At 44.2% G+C, this 18,739-nt stretch overlaps 1 protein-coding gene across 1 annotated transcript; it reads right to left on the reverse strand.

Annotated features, from left to right (window-relative positions):
* Window positions 1–258: 258 nt before the first annotated feature.
* LOC124662839 lies at window positions 259–1,244 on the reverse strand. The gene is made up of 3 exons (XM_047200628.1): window positions 1,044–1,244; window positions 669–763; window positions 259–563 (listed from the first exon to the last, which is right to left on the reverse strand). Exons 1-3 carry the CDS (start codon window positions 1,242–1,244, stop codon window positions 398–400), a joined length of 462 nt encoding a protein of 153 aa, XP_047056584.1. The 3' UTR covers window positions 259–397.
* Window positions 1,245–18,739: the final 17,495 nt, after the last annotated feature.

Below are 18,739 nucleotides of genomic sequence, written 5' to 3' on the forward strand. Positions count from 1 at the left end.
GTAAAAAGTGGAATTTACTCTAAAACTAAACTAGCTTTTTCAAAAGAATTATATTTTGGATAAAAAAAGTCATATATTTTGGAATGGAGGTCCATCTTTGCCATAATATAGTGAATCAAAATGGTGTAGACAAGAAATTTCAGAAGTAAACCATGTGAACTTTGACCGAGTTTGTACAATAAAATAGTATTAGCATCTAGAGTATACGCACAAGATTTTGGGATAGAGAAATAACTAGCACACATATAGTGGTATAGTTCATGAAGAACAACACGCATATTCCCGGGAACTGTACACACGGCCCCTCACACTAGATTAGCTAGACATCACAAAGGATAGAAACCAGGGCAATTCATTCAGGGCTTGTTTGGCAAAAGCACCTCCACCAAACGAGGCCTCAGTGGACACAGCATGTACATCTGCACGAACCATGCTTGATGTTTAGGATGCCTCGGTCTCTTCTTAGATACTTGCTCTCAGCGTAGACTACTCCCGAGCATAGAGCAAGCGTCCCGGCTGCCCATAGAAGCACAAGGTGTCCATGATAGGGGTGGCGAGGTGACCTACAAATGAAGAGTAGATGAGTTACAACATGAGTTACAACATAAGTTACAACATGAGTTACAACATAAATGAAGAGTAAAAACTGCGTCGTATGCAATGATTACCATATCGATATGGGGAAAACCACGCTCATCTTCCAAAATGGCGAGTCGGGTGGAATGATGTCATCTGCGATTGGGGCCGCAGGTTTGGCTATCTGCTGCGAAGAAATACAGATGCATGGTTTGCGTTACTAACTACATTGAACCATAAATCTGTTTGAAATAGTAGTATAGATATATATAATACAGTTAGCTAGGCGCTACATGTTGAGGTCGGATGAAATGTTTGAACAGTGAACCAGGGGTAGAATCGCAACTCAAACATAGCAGTTTCTTTAGCCACCTGATCTCACCGCGCCCAAAGAGTATTGTCAAATAGAAAAGGGGACCAACTACATCTGATTTTGCTAATTACACATCCTGGTATAAGTCACATACCTTATTATTATTAAGAGCACTTTGTGATTCGGAGGAACTGAACCGGCGAAGCGAGGTCTCGCCATGTCTAATCCTTGGCAGCAGACGCCTCTGTTCCTCCTTGAGGGCCGCTGAAGCGGCCGTCGTAAAATACGCCTGAGGTCGCTCAAAGGCGCGACCACAGACCTTCCTCGCAGCAGATCGAAGCGCTGCCGACGCCATCGGAGAGGTGTTTATTCAGATCTCGATTCACCTCGTTTTATTGTCACCGCTGAGTTCCTCGATCCTTTAGTAATACCTACAGGCTGGGTTGCCCGCATCCGACTGGAACTCCGCCCGCTTGTGCAAAACCGTGTCAATTATGTGTTCGTCTCCGTCTCCATACACTGGTCCGGTTTCTTTTCTGCCCGGGCCGGCCAGCTCTCCACCCTTCTCTCTACATTCTAGTTTCGGTACTAGCCCAAGCCACAAGGCCTGTTAACGACTTTGGTCCCAACGTACACTTCTAGGATCGAGACCACCTAGAAAAAAAAACTTCAGGAACGAGAAATTTATTACTTGCTCGCACACTTTCTAAGCTTACACACTGCCAACGTCTCCCTCACGTCCAATCGCAATCGTGTGGTTCGTTTGGGGTAGGGTTATCTTTTTTTTTTGAACGGGATAGGTAGGGTTATCTTTGGAGAGCTGGTTGACGATGATGGTATTGGAGTATCTCGACGAGATTGGTACACGACACGATGTACCCATGTTGGGCCCCTCTTGATGCAGGTAAAGACCTACTCGTGCTTGATTATATTGATATTTATATGTTTACACCGGCGGCGTAGCATAGATTATGGCTATGGAAGCTACGACTGGCCGACAGCTATTGAGGCTATGTGGCATTGATTCCTTTACTTGTTCTCCACTGTATTCTTGGGTGGATAGGTCGGGCCTTCACGTCATGTTGGGCCTCGTTCAACAGGTCCAACCAGGTGGCGACGAGATCAGGCCACTATGTTCTTGTGCGATAACCATCTTCGTTGTCCTACCTGGTTGGGTATTCCCTCGTCATTAACCCCCGAGTGCATTGGGGACTCGCCTCCAGCCTTGCTTCCTTGCCTTGGAGTCGATTTTGTTGATTTGTGGTTGTGAGTCATCGATGAACTCCTGAAACAGAAGAATACTATTAAGCTCACTTTGCCAGTGCCCGGTCCTACTGATTTTTAGTTAAGTTGGATCGTGCCTGTGGGGACGCCTTGCGCTTGCCAACAACATCATTTACTTCCGTTATGCCATGTCTTGAGAACTAAAGAGAACACCAGCCAGTCACTATTGATGTAACCGAACACGCGCTCTGCTTTGGACGGAGCGGAGATATTTACTCCTTTCTTGGTTCTTGTTCCCCCCTTCGATCTTTCTTAGCAAGATGGGAACCTGCAGCCAATGGCGCGGATGTTGTTCGAAAGGACTTGGAGAAATTCGAAACATGTTTCACTGTTTTCCAGTATGAACTTATATTTAAGTGAGCTCCCAATGCAAGGATAGTGTGCATCCCGACAAGACCACTAAATATATATGTGTTAGCACACTGAGAAGTATTATCTCCTCCTCTCTGTTATTTATTGATGCTATTTTATTTATTCCTGGTCTTATCTTGGTAAGGAATAGGTACCGACGGTACAGATTGATATGTGGTCCAGAATCAACATTGTACATATCCAGAAATCACATTTTTACACTAGTCATAGTGGGAAGTAACATAGAGTAGTAACACGGTGCATGTTACTACTCTATGTTACTACCTCCATAGTGGATAGTTACTTATATGTGGTATCATGCATGTTATATTTATTAGATTGTAGACTCATCTTGTTTTGAGAATTGTAGTATTATGGTAACATAGCTAGTTACCACCTCACTCTCTTTCTTCATTTATTATCATGTCATGTCACCAAAATGCCTTGAGATGTGTGGTGTTTCTAGCTACTCCCTCGGTCCCAAGGGAAAGGGCGTATATTTCTTGCCTCGTTTATTAAGGCTAATTGCAGCTTAGTACTTTTGGTCGAATTTTTTCCTACAAAATCTCTCTGGTGGCCATAATTTACGCGCATCCCAAACTAGCTTTATTCCGTCACATTAATTACCGCTTAGTTTTTTAGGCATGCACGCGCATGCAGAGGCAATTAAGTTGCATGCAACGGTTAGACTATTGGCTGGATTAATTCGCGGCGGCATGGGTAAGTGCCTCCAGGGAAAGTGCAAAGCTCTTCGTGCGGAAGGCGAAGAAAAATAGGATGCAGCACATATAAAGGGGACGAAAGTAACGTATCTAAGGGGTATTTTTGAAAGGTTATTTCTTCTTTTGCATGCGCCGTCTTAAACCTTGATGAAAAGTCTGTTTTTTTATGCTCTAAGCCATGAACTGGAGGGAGTATGTTAATCCCACCATGAGTAGTCTTAAAACTACAAGACAAAGCTAGCACGAAAATAGAGGAGATGCTTCATGTGGCTACGGAGGGATCGGAGTGGCTACTATAATCCATAGTTCCATACGAGATATCCCCGCTTCCTTGGCATAAAAAGGTATTTCCATGTTGTAACATGGTATTTGATACGTCTCCGACATATCGATAATTTCTTATGTTCCATGCCACATTATTGATGATATCTACATGTTTTATGCATACTTTATGTCGTATTTATGCATTTTCCGGCACTAATCTATTAACAAGATGCCGAAGAGCCAGTTGTTGTTTTCTGCTGTTTTTGGTTTCAGAAATCCTAGTAAGGAAATATTCTCGGAATTGGACGAAATCAACGCCCAGGGGCCTATTTTGCCACGAAGCTTCCAGAAGACCGAAGAGAAGACGAAGTGGGGCCACGGGGCGCCGCCACACTAGGGCGGCGCGGCCAGCATAGGGCCCGCGCGGCCCTAACGTGTGGGGCCCCCGTGACCCCTCCGAGGCTGCCCTTCCGCCTACTTAAAGCCTTCGTCGCGAAACCCCGATGCGAGAGCCACGATACGGAAAACCTTCCGGAGACGCCGCCGCCGCCAATCCCATCTCGGGGGATTCAGGAGATCGCCTCCGGCACCCTGCCGGAGAGGGGAATCATCTCCCGGAGGACTCTTCACCGCCATGGTCGCCTCCGGAGTGATGAGTGAGTAGTTCACCCCTGGACTATGGGTCCATAGCGGTAGCTAGATGGTCGTCTTCTCCTTATGTGCTTCATTGTCGGATCTTGTGAGCTGCCTAACATGATCAAGATCATCTATCCGTAATTCTATATGTTGTGTTTGTTGGGATCCGATGGATAGAGAATACTATGTTATGTTGATTATCAATCTATTACCTATGTGTTGTTTATGATCTTGCATGCTCTCCGTTATTAGTAGAGGCTCCGGCCAAGTTTTTACTCTTAACTCCAAGAGGGAGTATTTATGCTCGATAGTGGGTTCATGCCTCCATTAAATGCTGGGATAGTGACAGAAAGTACTAAGGTTGTGGATGTGCTTGTTGCCACTAGGGATAAAATATTGATGCTATGTCCGAGGATGTAGTTATTGATTACATTACGCACCATACTTAATGCAATTGTCTCGTTGTTTGCAACTTAATACTGGAAGGGGTTCGGATGATAACCTGAAGGTGGACTTTTTAGGCATAGATGCATGCTGGATAGCGGTCTATGTACTTTGTCGTAATGCCCAATTAAATCTCACTATATTCATCATATCATGTTTGTGCATGGTTATGCCCTCTCTATTTGTCAATTGCCCAACTGTAATTTGTTCACCCAACATGCTATTTATCTTATGGGAGAGACACCTCTAGTGAACTGTGGACCCCAGTCCTATTCCTTTACATCGAATACAATCTACTGCAATACTTGTTCTACTGTTTTCTGCAAACAATCATCATCCACACTATACATTTAATCCTTTGTTACAGCAAGCCGGTGAGATTGACAACCTCACTGTTACATTGGGGCAAAGTACTTTGGTTGTGTTGTGCAGGTTCCACGTTGGCGCCGGAATCCCTGGTGTTGCGCTGCACTACATCCCGCCGCCATCAACCTTCAACGTGCTTCTTGGCTCCTCCTGGTTCGATAAACCTTGGTTTCTTTCTGAGGGAAAACTTACTGCTGTGCGCATCACACCTTCCTCTTGGGGTTCCCAACGGACGTGTCATCTACGCGCATCAAGACTGTTTTCTGGCGCCGTTGCCGGGTAGATCAAGACACGCTGCAAGGGGAGTCTCCACAATCCAATCTCTTTACTTTGTTTTCGTCTTGCTTTATTTTATTTTCTACTTTGTTTGCTGCACTTATATTAAAACACAAAAAAAATAGTTGCTAGGTTTACTTTATTTACTGTCTTGCACTCAATATCAAAAACACAAAAAATTAGTTACTTGCATTTGTTTTACTTATTTCAACATGTTTCCTTTTAATTTTACTGTAAAATATTTACCTGTGGGACTGATACGTCTCCGACGTATCGATAATTTCTTATGTTCCATGCCATATTATTGATGATATCTACATGTTTTATGCACACTTTATGTCATATTCGTGCATTTTCTAGAACTAACCTATTAACAAGATGCCGAAGTGCCGATTCTGTTTTCTGCTGTTTTTGGTTTCGAAATCCTAGTAACGAAATATTCTCGGAATTGGACGAAATCAAGACCCGGGGTCCTATTTTTCCCGGAGCCTTCCGGAACACCCGAGAGCCGCCGGAGGAAGCCACGGGGGCCCCACACCACACCCTGGCGCGGCCGGAGGGGGGCCGCGCCGCCCTATGGTGTGGGCCCCCGAGCCCCCTCCGAGGCTGCCCTTCCGCCTATTTAAAGCCTCCGTCGAGAAAACCCCGAGGCGAAGAACCACGATACGGAAAACCTTCCGGAGCCGCCGCCATCGCGAAGCCAAGATCCGGGGGACAGGAGTCTCCGTTCCGGCACCCTGCCGGAGCGGGGAAGTGCCCCGGAAGGCTTCTCCATCGACACCGCTGCCATCTCCACCGCCATCTTCATCACCGCTGCTGCTCCCATGAGGAGGGAGTAGTTCTCCATCGAGGCTCGGGGCTGTACCGGTAGCTATGTGGTTCATCTCTCTCCTATGTGCTTCAATACAATAATCTCATGAGCTGCCTTACATGATTGAGATTCATATGATGATGCTTGTAATCTAGATGTCATTGTGCTAGTCAAGTGAGTTTTACTTATGTGATCTCCGGAGACTCCTTGTCCCACGTGTGTAAAGGTGACGAGTGTGTGCACCGTGTGGGTCTCTTAGGCTATATTTCACGGAATACTTACTCACTTGTTATGAATGGCGTAGTGAAGTGCTTATTTATATCTCTTTATGATTGCAATGTATTTTGTATCACAATTTATCTATGTGCTACTCTAGCAATGTTATTAAAGTAGTTTTATTCCTCCCGCACGGTGTAATGGTGACAGTGTGTGCATCCGTGTTAGTACTTGGTTTATGTTATGATTATGATCTCTTGTAGATTATGAAGTTAACTATTGCTATGATAGTATTGATGTGTATTATTCCTCCTACATAGCATGAAGGTGACAGTGTGCATGCTATGTTAGTACTTGGTTTAGTCTTATTGATCTTTCATGCACTCTAAGGTTATTTAAATATGAACATTGAATTGTGGAGCTTGTTAACTCCGGCATTGAGGGTTCGTGTAATCCTACGCAATGTGTTCATCATCCAACAAGAGAGTGTAGAGTATGCATTTATCTATTCTGTTATGTGATCAATGTTGAGAGTGTCCACTAGTGAAAGTGTAATCCCTAGGCCTTGTTCCTAAATATCGCTATCGCTGCTTGTTTACTTGTTTCTTCGCGTTACTACTGCTTGTTTATTGTCCTGGGCAAAGCACTTTTCCGGTGCCGTTGCTACTACTTATTCATACCACCTATATTTCACTATCTCTTCGCCGAACTAGTACACCTATTAGGTGTGTTGGGGACACAAGAGACTTCTTGCTTTGTGGTTGCGGGGTTGCATGAGAGGGATATCTTTGACCTCTTCCTCCCCGAGTTCGATAAACCTTGGGTGATCCACTTAAGGGAAACTTGCTTGCTGTTCTACAAACCTCTACTCTTGGAGGCCCAACACTGTCTACAAGAATAGAAGCACCCGTAGACATCAAGCACTTTTACCGGCGCCGTTGCGGGGAGAAAAGGTAAAAGGCACTCATACTCCGGTTCCGGGTAATAGTACTTTTACAGGCGCCATTGTGTTTGTGCTCGAAGCTATTTCCTTTAGATCCTGCAATTGCATCTTTTTGTTTCTTGTTTACACTAGTTTGGCATAATGGACAACAATGAGCTTCTTATTCTATTTCCCGATTTAAGACATGGATGGTTTGATGCGAAAATTAAAAAACCTATGAAATCTTATTTGCATGGCTGGTAGTAATATTAGTATGAACGCTTTGAACACCATTGTTGATAATAATATAGAAAGTTCTAAGTTTGGGGAAGCTGGTTTTCATGATCTTTTTAGTCCCCCAAGCATTGAGGAGAAAATTTTCTTTGATGATACTTTGCCTCCTATTTATGATGATTATAATGATATTGGTCTTTTAGTACCGCCTGTTATGGAGGATAAATTTGATTATGATTACAATATGCCTCCTATATTTGATGATGAGAGTAATAATGATAGCTACTTTGTTGAATTTGCTCCCACTATTACTAATAAAATTGATTATGCTTATGTGGAGAGTAATAATTTTATGCATGAGACTCATGATAAGAATGCTTTATGTGATAGTTATATTGTTGAGTTTGCTCATGTTGCTACTGAAAGTTATTATGAGAGAGGAAAATATGGTTGTAGAAATTTTCATGTTACTAAAATGCCTCTCTATGTGCTGAAATTTTTGAAGCTACACTTGTTCTATCTTCCTATGCTTGTTACTTTGCTCTTCATGAACTTGTTTATTTACAAGATTCCTATGCATAGGAAGCATGTTAGGCTTAAATGTGTTTTGAATTTGCCTCTTGATGCTCTCTTTTGCTTCAAATACTATTTCTTGCGAGTGCATCATTAAAACTGCTGAGCCCATCTTAATGGCTATAAAGAAAGAACTTCTTGGGAGATAACCCATGTGTTATTTTGCTACAGTACTTTGTTTTATATTTGTGTCTTGGAAGTTGTTTACTACTGTAGCAACCTCTCCTTATCTTAGTTTTGAGTTTTGTTGTGCCAAGTAAAGTCTTTGATAGTAAAGTAAGTACTAGATTTGGATTACTGCGCAGTTCTAGATTTCTTTGCTGTCACGAATCTGGGTCTACCTCCCTGTAGGTAGCTCAGAAAATTAAGCCAATTTACGTGCATGATCCTCAGATATGTACGCAACTTTCATTCAATTTGAGCATTTTCATTTGAGCAAGTCTGGTGGCCTAATAAAATCCATCTTTACGGACTGTTCTGTTTTGACAGATTCTGCCTTTTATTTCGCATTGCCTCTTTTGCTATGTTGGATGAATTTATTTGATCCATTAATGTCCAGTAGCTTTATGCAATGTCCAGAAGTGTTAAGAATGATTGTGTCACCTCTGAACATGTTAATTTTTATTGTGCACTAACCCTCTAATGAGTTGTTTCGAGTTTGGTGTGGAGGAAGTTTTCAAGGATCAAGAGAGGAGTATGATGCAATATGATCAAGGAGAGTGAAAGCTCTAAGCTTGGGGATGCCCCGGTGGTTCACCCTCGCATATTCTAAGAAAACTCAAGCGTCTAAGCTTGGGGATGCCCAAGGCATCCCCTTCTTCATCGACAACATTATCAGGTTCCTCCCCCGAAACTATATTTTTATTCCGTCACATCTTATGCACTTTGCTTGGAGCGTCGGTTTGTTTTTGTTTTTGTTTTGTTTGAATAAAATGGATCCTAGCATTCAATTTGTGGGAGAGAGACACGCTCCGCTGTAGCATATGGACAAGTATGTCCTTAGGCTCTACTCATAGTATTCATGGCGAAGTTTCTTCTTCGTTAAATTGTTATATGGTTGGAATTGGAAAATACTACATGTAGTAATTGGTTAAATGTCTTGGATAATTTGATACTTGGCAATTTTTGTGCTCATGTTTAAGCTCTTGCATCATATACTTTGCACCCATTAATGAAGAAACACTTAGAGCTTGCTAATTTGGTTTGCATATTTAGTTTCTCTAGAGTCTAGATAACATCTAGTATTGAGTTTTGAACAACAAGGAAGACGGTGTAGAGTCTTATGATGTTTACAATATGTCTTTTATGTGAGTTTTTCTGCACCGTTCATCCTTGTGTTTGTTTCAAATAACCTTGCTAGCCTAAACCTTGTATCGAGAGGGAATACTTCTCATGCATCCCAAATACTTGAGCCAACCACTATGCCAATTGTGTCCACCATACCTACCTACTACATGGTATTTATCCGCCATTCCAAAGTAAATTGCTTGAGTGCTACCTTTAAAATTCCATCATTCACCTTTGCAATATATAGCTCATGGGACAAATAGCTTAAAAACTATTGTGGTATTGAATATGTACTTATGCACTTTATCTCTTATTAAGTTGCTTGTTGTGCGATAACCATGCTTCTGGGGACGCCATCAACTACTCTTTGTTGAATATCATGTGAGTTGCTATGCATGTCCGTCTTGTCTGAAGTAAGAGAGATCTACCACCTCAATGGTTGGAGCATACATATTGTTAGAGAAGAACATTGGGCCGCTAACTAAAGCCATGATTCATGGTGGAAGTTTCAGTTTTGGACATATATCCTCATTCTCATATGAGAATAATAATTGTTGCCACATGCTTATGCATTAAAGAGGAGTCCACTATCTGTTGTCCATGTTGTCCCGGTATGGATGTCTAAGTTGAGAATAATCAAAAGCGAGAAATCCAAAATGCGAGGTTTCTCCTTAGACCTTTGTACAGGCGGCATGGAGGTACCCTATTGTGACACTTGGTTAAAACATGTGTATTGCAAAGATCCGGTAGTCCAAGCTAATTAGGACAAGGTGCGGGCACTATTAGTATACTATGCATGAGACTTGCAACTTGTAAGATATAATTTACATAACTCATATGCTTTATTACTACCGTTGACAAAATTGTTTCATGTTTTCAAAATAAAAGCTCTAGTACAAATATAGCAATCGATGCTTTCCTCTTTGAAGGACCATTCTTTTTACTTTTATGTTGAGTCAGTTCACCTATCTCTCTCCACCTCAAGAAGCAAACACTTGTGTGAACTGTGCATTGATTCCTACATACTTGCATATTGCACTTGTTATATTACTCTATGTTGACAATTATCCATGAGATATACATGTTATAAGTTGAAAGCAACCGCTGAAACTTAATCTTCCTTTGTGTTGCTTCAATACCTTTACTTTGATTTATTACTTTATGAGTTAACTCTTATGCAAGACTTATTGATGCTTGTCTTAAAGTACTATTCATGAAAAGTCTTTGCTTTATGATTCACTTGTTTACTCATGTCATTACCATTGTTTTGATCGCTGCATTCATTACATATGTTTACAAATAGTATGATCAAGGTTATGATGGCATGTCACTTCAGAAATTATCTTTGTTATCGTTTTACTCGCTCGGGACGAGCGAGAACTAAGCTTGGGGATGCTTGATACGTCTCCGACGTATCGATAATTTCTTATGTTCCATGCCATATTATTGATGATACCTACATGTTTTATGCACACTTTATGTCATATTCGTGCATTTTCTGGAACTAACCTATTAACAAGATGCCGAAGTGCCGCTTGCTCGTTTTCTAGCTGTTTCGCTGTTTTTGGTTTCGAAATCCTAGTAACGAAATATTCTCGGAATTGGACGAAATCAAGACCCAGGGTCCTATTTTTCCCGGAGCCTTCCAGAACACCCGAGAGCCGCCAGAGGGAAGCCCTGGGGGCCCCACACCACACCCTGGCGCGGCCATAGGGGGGCCGCGTCGCCCTATGGTGTGGGCTCCCCAGGCTCCCTCCGAGGCTGCCCTTCCGCCTATTTAAAGCCTCCGTCGAGAAAACCCTGAGGCGAAGAACCACGATACGGAAAACCTTCCAGAGCCGCCGCCATCGCGAAGCCAAGATCTCGGGGGACAGGAGTCTCTCGTTCCGGCACCTCGCCGGACAGGGGAAGTGCCCCCGAAGGCTTCTCCATCGACACCGCCGCCATCTCCACCGCCATCTTCATCACCGCTGCTGCTCCCATGAGGAGGGAGTAGTTCTCCATCGAGGCTCGGGGCTGTACCGGTAGCTATGTGGTTCATCTCTCTCCTATGTGCTTCAATACAATAATCTCATGAGCTGCCTTACATGATTGAGATTCATATGATGATGCTTGTAATCTAGATGTCATTGTGCTAGTCAAGTGAGTTTTACTTATGTGATCTCCGGAGACTCCTTGTCCCACGTGTGTAAAGGTGACAGTGTGTGCACCGTGTGGGTCTCTTAGGCTATATTTTACAGAATACTTACTCACTGTTATGAATGGCGTAGTGAAGTGCTTATTTATATCTCTTTATGATTGCAATGTATTTTGTATCACAATTTATCTATGTGCTACTCTAGCAATGTTATTAAAGTAGTTTTATTCCTCCCGCACGTGTGTAATGGTGACAGTGTGTGCATCCGTGTTAGTACTTGGTTTATGCTATGATTATGATCTCTTGTAGATTATGAAGTTAACTATTGCTATGATAGTATTGATGTGTATTATTCCTCCTACATAGCATGAAGGTGACAAGTGTGCATGCTATGTTAGTACTTGGTTTAGTCTTATTGATCTTTCATGTACTCTAAGGTTATTTAAATATGAACATTGAATTGTGGAGCTTGTTAACTCCGGCATTGAGGGTTCGTGTAATCCTACGCAATGTGTTCATCATCCAACAAGAGAGTGTAGAGTATGCATTTATCTATTCTCGTTATGTGATCAATGTTGAGAGTGTCCACTAGTGAAAGTGTAATCCCTAGGCCTTGTTCCTAAATATCGCTATCGCTGCTTGTTTACTCGTTTTATCGCGTTACTACCGCTGCGTTACTACTCGCTTGTTTACCTGTCCCGGGCAAAGCACTTTTCCGGTGCCGTTGCTACTACTTATTCATACCACCTCGTATTTCACTATCTCTTCGCCGAACTAGTACACCTATTAGGTGTGTTGGGGACACAAGAGACTTCTTGCTTTGTGGTTGCGGTGGTTGCATGAGAGGGATATCTTTGACCTCTTCCTCCCTGAGTTCGATAAACCTTGGGTGATCCACTTAAGGAAACTTGCTGCTGTTCTACAAACCTCTGCTCTTGGAGGCCCAACACTGTCTACAAGAATAGAAGCACCCGTAGACATCAGGGACAAGGGTCTATAATTGGAAGAGATAATATAGAAGAATTTTTCACCCATGTTAGTATGCATGAAGATCTTAAAGATATACCCCTTGCAAAAGCTGTCCCTACTTATGAAGATGCCTCTGTTTATTTGTTTGGTACGCATGATGGAAGCTAGATTTATTAGTCTCAACCCCATGATACAACACATGTTTCTTACACTTTCTGATATGGAGCGGGGAGAGAAGAGAGATTTTGTTCTAAAAGTCTTAGTGCGAGAATTTGCGGATATAGCTAAAGAAGCTAGAAATTTTTTTAGTAAACATGAGAGGCTTGGTACGATTGAAAGATCATATCTCATTTTATATGTAGTTTTGGTGTTGATGACAATGATAATATATGAACATTTCGGTTTATAAGATTTGTAGGGTACTACATTCTCTAGATGCCCAAGGTGTGAAGAGCGTGCAAGATTTCGGAAGAGAAAAGAAAGAAAAGAAGAAAGGAAGAAATAAGAAGAAGAAGAGAAAAGAAAGAAAAGAAGGAGCCGGAGGCCTGGGCGGTACCGCCGGCCTGGCCACGGCCGGAGGCTCCGGCCTTGGTACCGCCCATGGTACCGGTTGGGGCGTGGAGCCTCAGTACAAGTGCCAGGGAGGTTGGAGCCCCGGCGGTACCTCGGCCGGTACCCCGGCCGGAGGCTCCGGCCTCCCCACCCGGCCCGCGCTCACCTGGCCACGTGGCCTCCTCCCGTTGGCCGTGCGCGTCGCCTAGGAGCGGTAGTACCGGCCCGACCTGGCCGGTACTACCGGCCACCCCTCTCCAACGGCACCAACGGCTGCATCGGCAGCCACTATTTAAAGGGTTCTTCTCCAAAGTGCTAGGGTTGCTCATTCCCCCTCCAAAAAGAACATACACCATTGTTGAGCCACCAAGAACATCAAATCCATCGGATCTCCTCCCGCAACCACCCAAATCCCTTGTGCTTTGGAGAATCGAAGGAGAAGACCCCGATCTACATCTTCACCGAAGCAATTTGCACTTCCCCCTCATTTTGTTGAGGGCCCCCTTGCTAGTGCTTCTCTTTGGATCCCTAGTTGATTTGTGTTGATGTATTGTTGTTGATTGTTGTGTTGTAACAGATTTGGGAGCCTCCAATTCGGTTGTGGATGTGTGCCCCAAGAACCTTGTAAAGGCCCGGTTTCCGCCTCGAGGAAATCCCTTAGTGGAAGTGGGCTAGGCCTTCGTGGCGTTGCTCACCGGAGATTTGAGTGAAGCCTTCGTGGCCGTTGGTTTGGCTTTCGTAGCAACCACACTCCTCCAAACGTAGACGTACCTTCTTGCAAAGGAAGGGAACTACGGGAATCATCTCCGTGTCATCGCGTGCTCCACTCTCGGTTACCTCTATCATATTCTATCTCTTATATTGCCTAGCTATATCTTGCTTAGTTGGTAGCCTTGTCATATAGGTAAATTCACTTAGTTGCATATCTAGAGAATTTACCTTTGGTGTCAAGCCTATATTGAAAATAACTAAAAATTGGTTAGCACCTATTCACCCCCCCCCCCCCTCTAGGTGCGGCATACGATCCTTTCAATTGGTATCAGAGCCTCGGCTCTTATTTCGGGCTTAACCGCCTAAGAGTATGCCGGATGAGGAGCCCTCGGAAGGGGCCGCCAAAACGGTCTCCGTGGAAGACTTCAATTCATTGAAGTCCTCCATGGAAGCCCAAATGGAAAGCATGAAAAAGATGATTGCCGAGCTTTTGGCTCCGGCCCTTCCCAAGGCTCCTAGTGTAGAGGTAAAAGACACGGGTGCGTTAGATGAGGGAGAGGCTTCGGACTTACCCTCATCTACCAAACCCGTGGAAGGTGATAACTTAAACACTATCAAATCTACCATCTCCCAGGGGAACTAGTGGAGGTGAAAGCTACAATCGAGTAGCTCCACCTTTCCTATCTCCCGATATACCGGTTCCCCATCCCCATTTGAACATTCGAGGCGACCCACCTAAGTTTTCTGTTGATAATTTCGATACTTGACAATTTGAGTTCCGCTCTCATGTTTGTAGTGCCTCCAATGAACTATGGAGAATCATCTTGGAGGGCTTCAAGCCATACAACCCCGACAAGTTGACTAGAAGAGAAGCAATTGATAGTCAACTCAACAACACCGCCCTACACATGATTCAAACTAGTGTGGGGACACCGGAATTGCATCGTGTCCGGAACTACACCACCGCCAAGGAAGCTTGGGACGGCTTGGCCGCTAGTTGCATTGGAAGTGAGAGCACAAGGAGGAACAAGTATAATGCTCTTAAGAATAAAGCCGAAGGGTTCATGAGGCTACCGGATGAAGATCATGAAGTCATGTATGGAAGACTTCTCACGGTTGCCGATGCCTTCCGGCTTATTGGTGCCACCCACATCAATGACTCTTGGATCAAGGAGAAGTACATTGAATGCATGATGCCATTTGCACCCATTGATGTCAAGACTCTTGTGGGAAGGGAATGCTATTCCTCTCTCACCTCTCAACAAGTCGTGCATGAGATGCAAGCTCTCAAGGTGCTTGAGGAAACCTCTCATGATTCTCGCAATCGTGCTCTTGGGATGGCAAAAGGTTCCAACCTTGCCTTGGTGGTCAACTCCGGTGAAGAAGTGATTCCTCAAGAATCTTATAGGGCATCTTGGAGTATGTCCTATCCGGAAGATTTGCAATGCCACTACCATGATCACATGGCCTTCCATGCAAAATCCTTTTGGGTTGATCCCTCCAAGGCCAAGGAAGACAACATCAAGAGGAACAACAAAAGTGGGTTCACTAGCTTTGGTCCAAAGACAAGATCATGCTACAATTGTGATGACAAGCGCCACTTCATTGCCGAATGCCCCTATGAGAATAGAGAGCTTCATAATGGGAGGCTCATTCCCAAGGACAAGAGCAAAGACTCAAAGGGCAAATATTCAAAAGCCCCCAACAAGAAGTTCTACAACAACAAGACCAAGAAGGGCAAGAGGCCCTCAAGAGTTGTGCTAGTAACAAGGGAAGAATATTCATCCGATGAAGTTGAAAGTTCTAGTGGTGATGAAGATGAAGAAAGCTCAAAGGAATTGGCCGCCATCGTCACCACCAACATACCCTCTTCATCTCTCTTTGAATCTCCCAATGAGAACCCTCATATCAAGAATGCACATTGCTTCATGGCAAGGTCCTCCTTGGACACACCTATTGTGCTATCAACTCAAGAAGAGTATACCTCCGGAGATGATGATGTTGATGATGAAGAAGATGCCACCTCTAATGGATTGGTCGCTCTTGCCTCCCTCTCCACTAACTCTTCATCAACAAGTGAATCCCCCAATGAGGTCATTCTTGTGGAGGAAGAAAGTTGCCTCATGGCTAAATCCTCCGAGGTATCATCTCCTAGCTCCTCTATGCCTAACATATCTAGTGATCTAGGGGTTGATGATGCTAGTCTAAAAGTGAAACAAGAAATGCTAGATTTTGATGATTTCATTCTCAACCTACAAGGTAACACTAAAAAACATGTTTCAAACCTCATGATTCGTTTAGCTCAACAAAGTGATATGCTTGAGAAAAAGGGTCAAATAGAGAGAGAAGACTCTCTTGAAATCCATGCTCTTAAAAATGCTCTTGAGGAAAGTCAAGAAACTATAGCTTCTCTTGAGGAGAGGCTAGAAACTCTTGAAGAGCCTCAAGATAAAATTAACAAGCTCACTAAAGCTAGAGATCTTGCTAGGGCTAAGTCTAAAGTGCTTAAAAAGGATAAGGCCCAATTTGAGGTTGATCATGAGAAACTTGTGAAGGATCTAGATGATCTAGACAAAGCTCACAAAGCTTTGAAGAGTGAATTCACTCTCCTATCCAAATCCTATGAGCAACTTCAAATTAGGCTTGCTTCATATGATGTGCCTAGTTCCTCTACTCCTCTATGTGATCATGCAAATATTGTTGAGGAAAATGCTAGGTTGAAGGATGAACTTGCTAAGGCCTCCTCTCCCCAAAGTAAACTTTCTTTGGATGATCTTTTGAGTAAGCAAAGATCAAACAATGGGAAGGAGGGCCTTGGTTTTAATGCCAAGGCAAAGAAGGCAAACAAGCAAAAGGCCAAGCCCGCACAAGAGAAGAAGAAAGACGTCACTAATGGTGAAGCCTCCAAGGGCAAAACCATGAATGATGATGATGCGGGAATTGCTAACCCTCACTATGTTTTATTTAAAGATTATTATGGTGATGTTTATGCTAAATATGTTGGCCCGTATGATGGTTATGTTGCTTGGTCTATTTGGGTTCCAAAGACCCTTGTTGCTAACAAAAGAGGACCCATTGCGAAATGGGTACCTAAATCCAAGAATTGATCTCATGTAGGACTATGCCACCGGAGGTTCAAAATGGGTACTTGATAGTGGATGTACAAGTCATATGACCGGCGGCAAGAACCTCGTCAAGGAGTTGAGGCCTAACATTAATGATATCACCGTCTCCTTTGGCGATAATTCTACATCCGAGGTATTGGGTTTTGGCAAGGTTGTGGTTGCACACAACATTACTCTTGTGGATGTCATGCTTGTCAAAACCCTTGGTTACAATTTTCTTTCCGTTTCCGCCCTTGGCAGAGATGGGTTTCGCCGTCTTTATTGATAATGATATTGTGGTCCTCTTGTGGAGCAAGACTCTAAAAGTCGCTTTCGTTGGGTATCGCGAACACAACTTGTATGTGGTGGACTTTTCGGGGACCACCACGACAAGTGCGATGTGCCTATTCGAAAAGGCGGACGTGGGTTGGTTGTGGCATCGCCGCCTAGCCCATGTCAACATGAGAACTTTGCAAAGTCTTCACAAGGGGAACCATATTGTGGGACTAATGGAAAATGTGTCTTTTGCCAAAGATCGTGTTTGTAGGGCTTGTGTTGAAGGCAAAATGCATGACTCTCCGCATCCAAGCAAGACCATTATCTCTTCCAAGAGGATCTTGGAGCTCCTTCATGTGGATCTCTTTGGTCCCGTTACTCATGCAAGTCTTGGTGCGAAGAAACATTGCTTGGTGATTGTCGTGCACGGGTTAAACTCTAACTTCTAACCGACACGTAACCTACTATGGTACAGATACACGGGCAAACTAGCCCAAACTTGGTACACAAGGCCGATTCATGTATTTCCTCTATGTATATTCTTCAAGCCCATCTTCAATCGCGGCCCACTTCTGATCCGGTCAAATTCTGGTGATAACACATGCCCCCCTGGTTTTGGAAATGACATTTCCAAAATCATTACGCTTTTCCTCCGTCGGGTCATGTCGTGTGCGAGCGGAACCGCCGCGGAATCTTCCATCATTTCGCTTCGCCTCACGGGCTTCTCCGCACGAATTGATAATTTCGGCATCACGTCCTCGAGAACCGTCATGGCATTAAATCTCCACTACATCCCCTTTATTTATCTCGTGCCGAACGGTTCGCCACTTCATCCCCCCGCTCGTTCCCGTCCACCGGCGCCCAAAAACCCTCCTCCCTGTAGCAATGTCTTCCTCTTCCTCTTCCTCCTCGGGCCTCCCCTCCAATCTTCGCCGAAGAGCAAGAACGAAGACGACATCCACTCCGGGCGAACCCCATCTCCCACGACAAGGAGGAGAAAAAAGAAGAAGTAGAGAAGACAGAGGCCTCCCCCTCCGCCAGGCACCCGCCGAAGAAGCGCTCTCGCATGTGGGCGGACAGCGAGGACGAGGATGATGACGAGGAAGGAGAAGAGGAGGAGGAGGAGGAGGATGATTCCTCCTCTTCTGCTGGGTACCCACCGACGAAGCGCTTCCGCGCTTGGGCGGACAGCGAGGATGATGATGATGACGAGGAAGAAGAAGAAGCTCCGGCCGAAGGCTGGGGCAGCAGTGACGAGGAATTCTCCGGCAGTAGCGCCGACGGCAACTCCGACGCCGACGATGACGCTAGCGAGGATTAGGAATGTAGGATTAGTAGTCCCTGAGCAATCGGCTCTTCTTTTGTTCTTCCTCGCTTGAGCAATCGGCTCTTCCTTGTAAAAATCCTCCCTTATTAATGAAGAAGACTTTTCCTTAACTTGATCTTGCCGATTTCCTTTCGTACTGACTCTGCCGATTGTGAGTTTGACCAACGCTCAATGAGCCGACGGCAACGCATCGGCCTCTTACGATAAATTTTGAGATAGACGAATTTAGCCACCTCCTCAAACGGTAACCTGCGAACCTTGCTCAAACTCAGATCCCCAACTTCCAACCGAACAGGTCCAAACCGCGGTCATTGAGCGCAGCGTTAGATTTAACGGCAAAACTTCTCGAATGAAGGAGATATGCCCTAGAGGCAATAATAAAGTGGTT

Source organism: Lolium rigidum, chromosome 6 (assembly GCF_022539505.1).
Source record: "Lolium rigidum isolate FL_2022 chromosome 6, APGP_CSIRO_Lrig_0.1, whole genome shotgun sequence".
In the NCBI taxonomy this organism is placed as follows: Eukaryota; Viridiplantae; Streptophyta; class Magnoliopsida; order Poales; family Poaceae; genus Lolium; species Lolium rigidum.

Bases quoted from the DNA above. Each gene is read 5' to 3' on its own strand.
- LOC124662839 (XM_047200628.1), bottom strand. From the start codon at position 1,244: ATGGCGTCGGCAGCGCTTCGATCTGCTGCGAGGAAGGTCTGTGGTCGC. The intron at 764-1,043 runs GTATGTGACTTA...ATTTCTTCGCAG, and splicing joins GTGCTCTTAATAATAATAAG to CAGATAGCCAAACCTGCGGC. The intron at 564-668 runs GTAATCATTGCA...CTTCATTTGTAG, and splicing joins GTTTTCCCCATATCGATATG to GTCACCTCGCCACCCCTATC.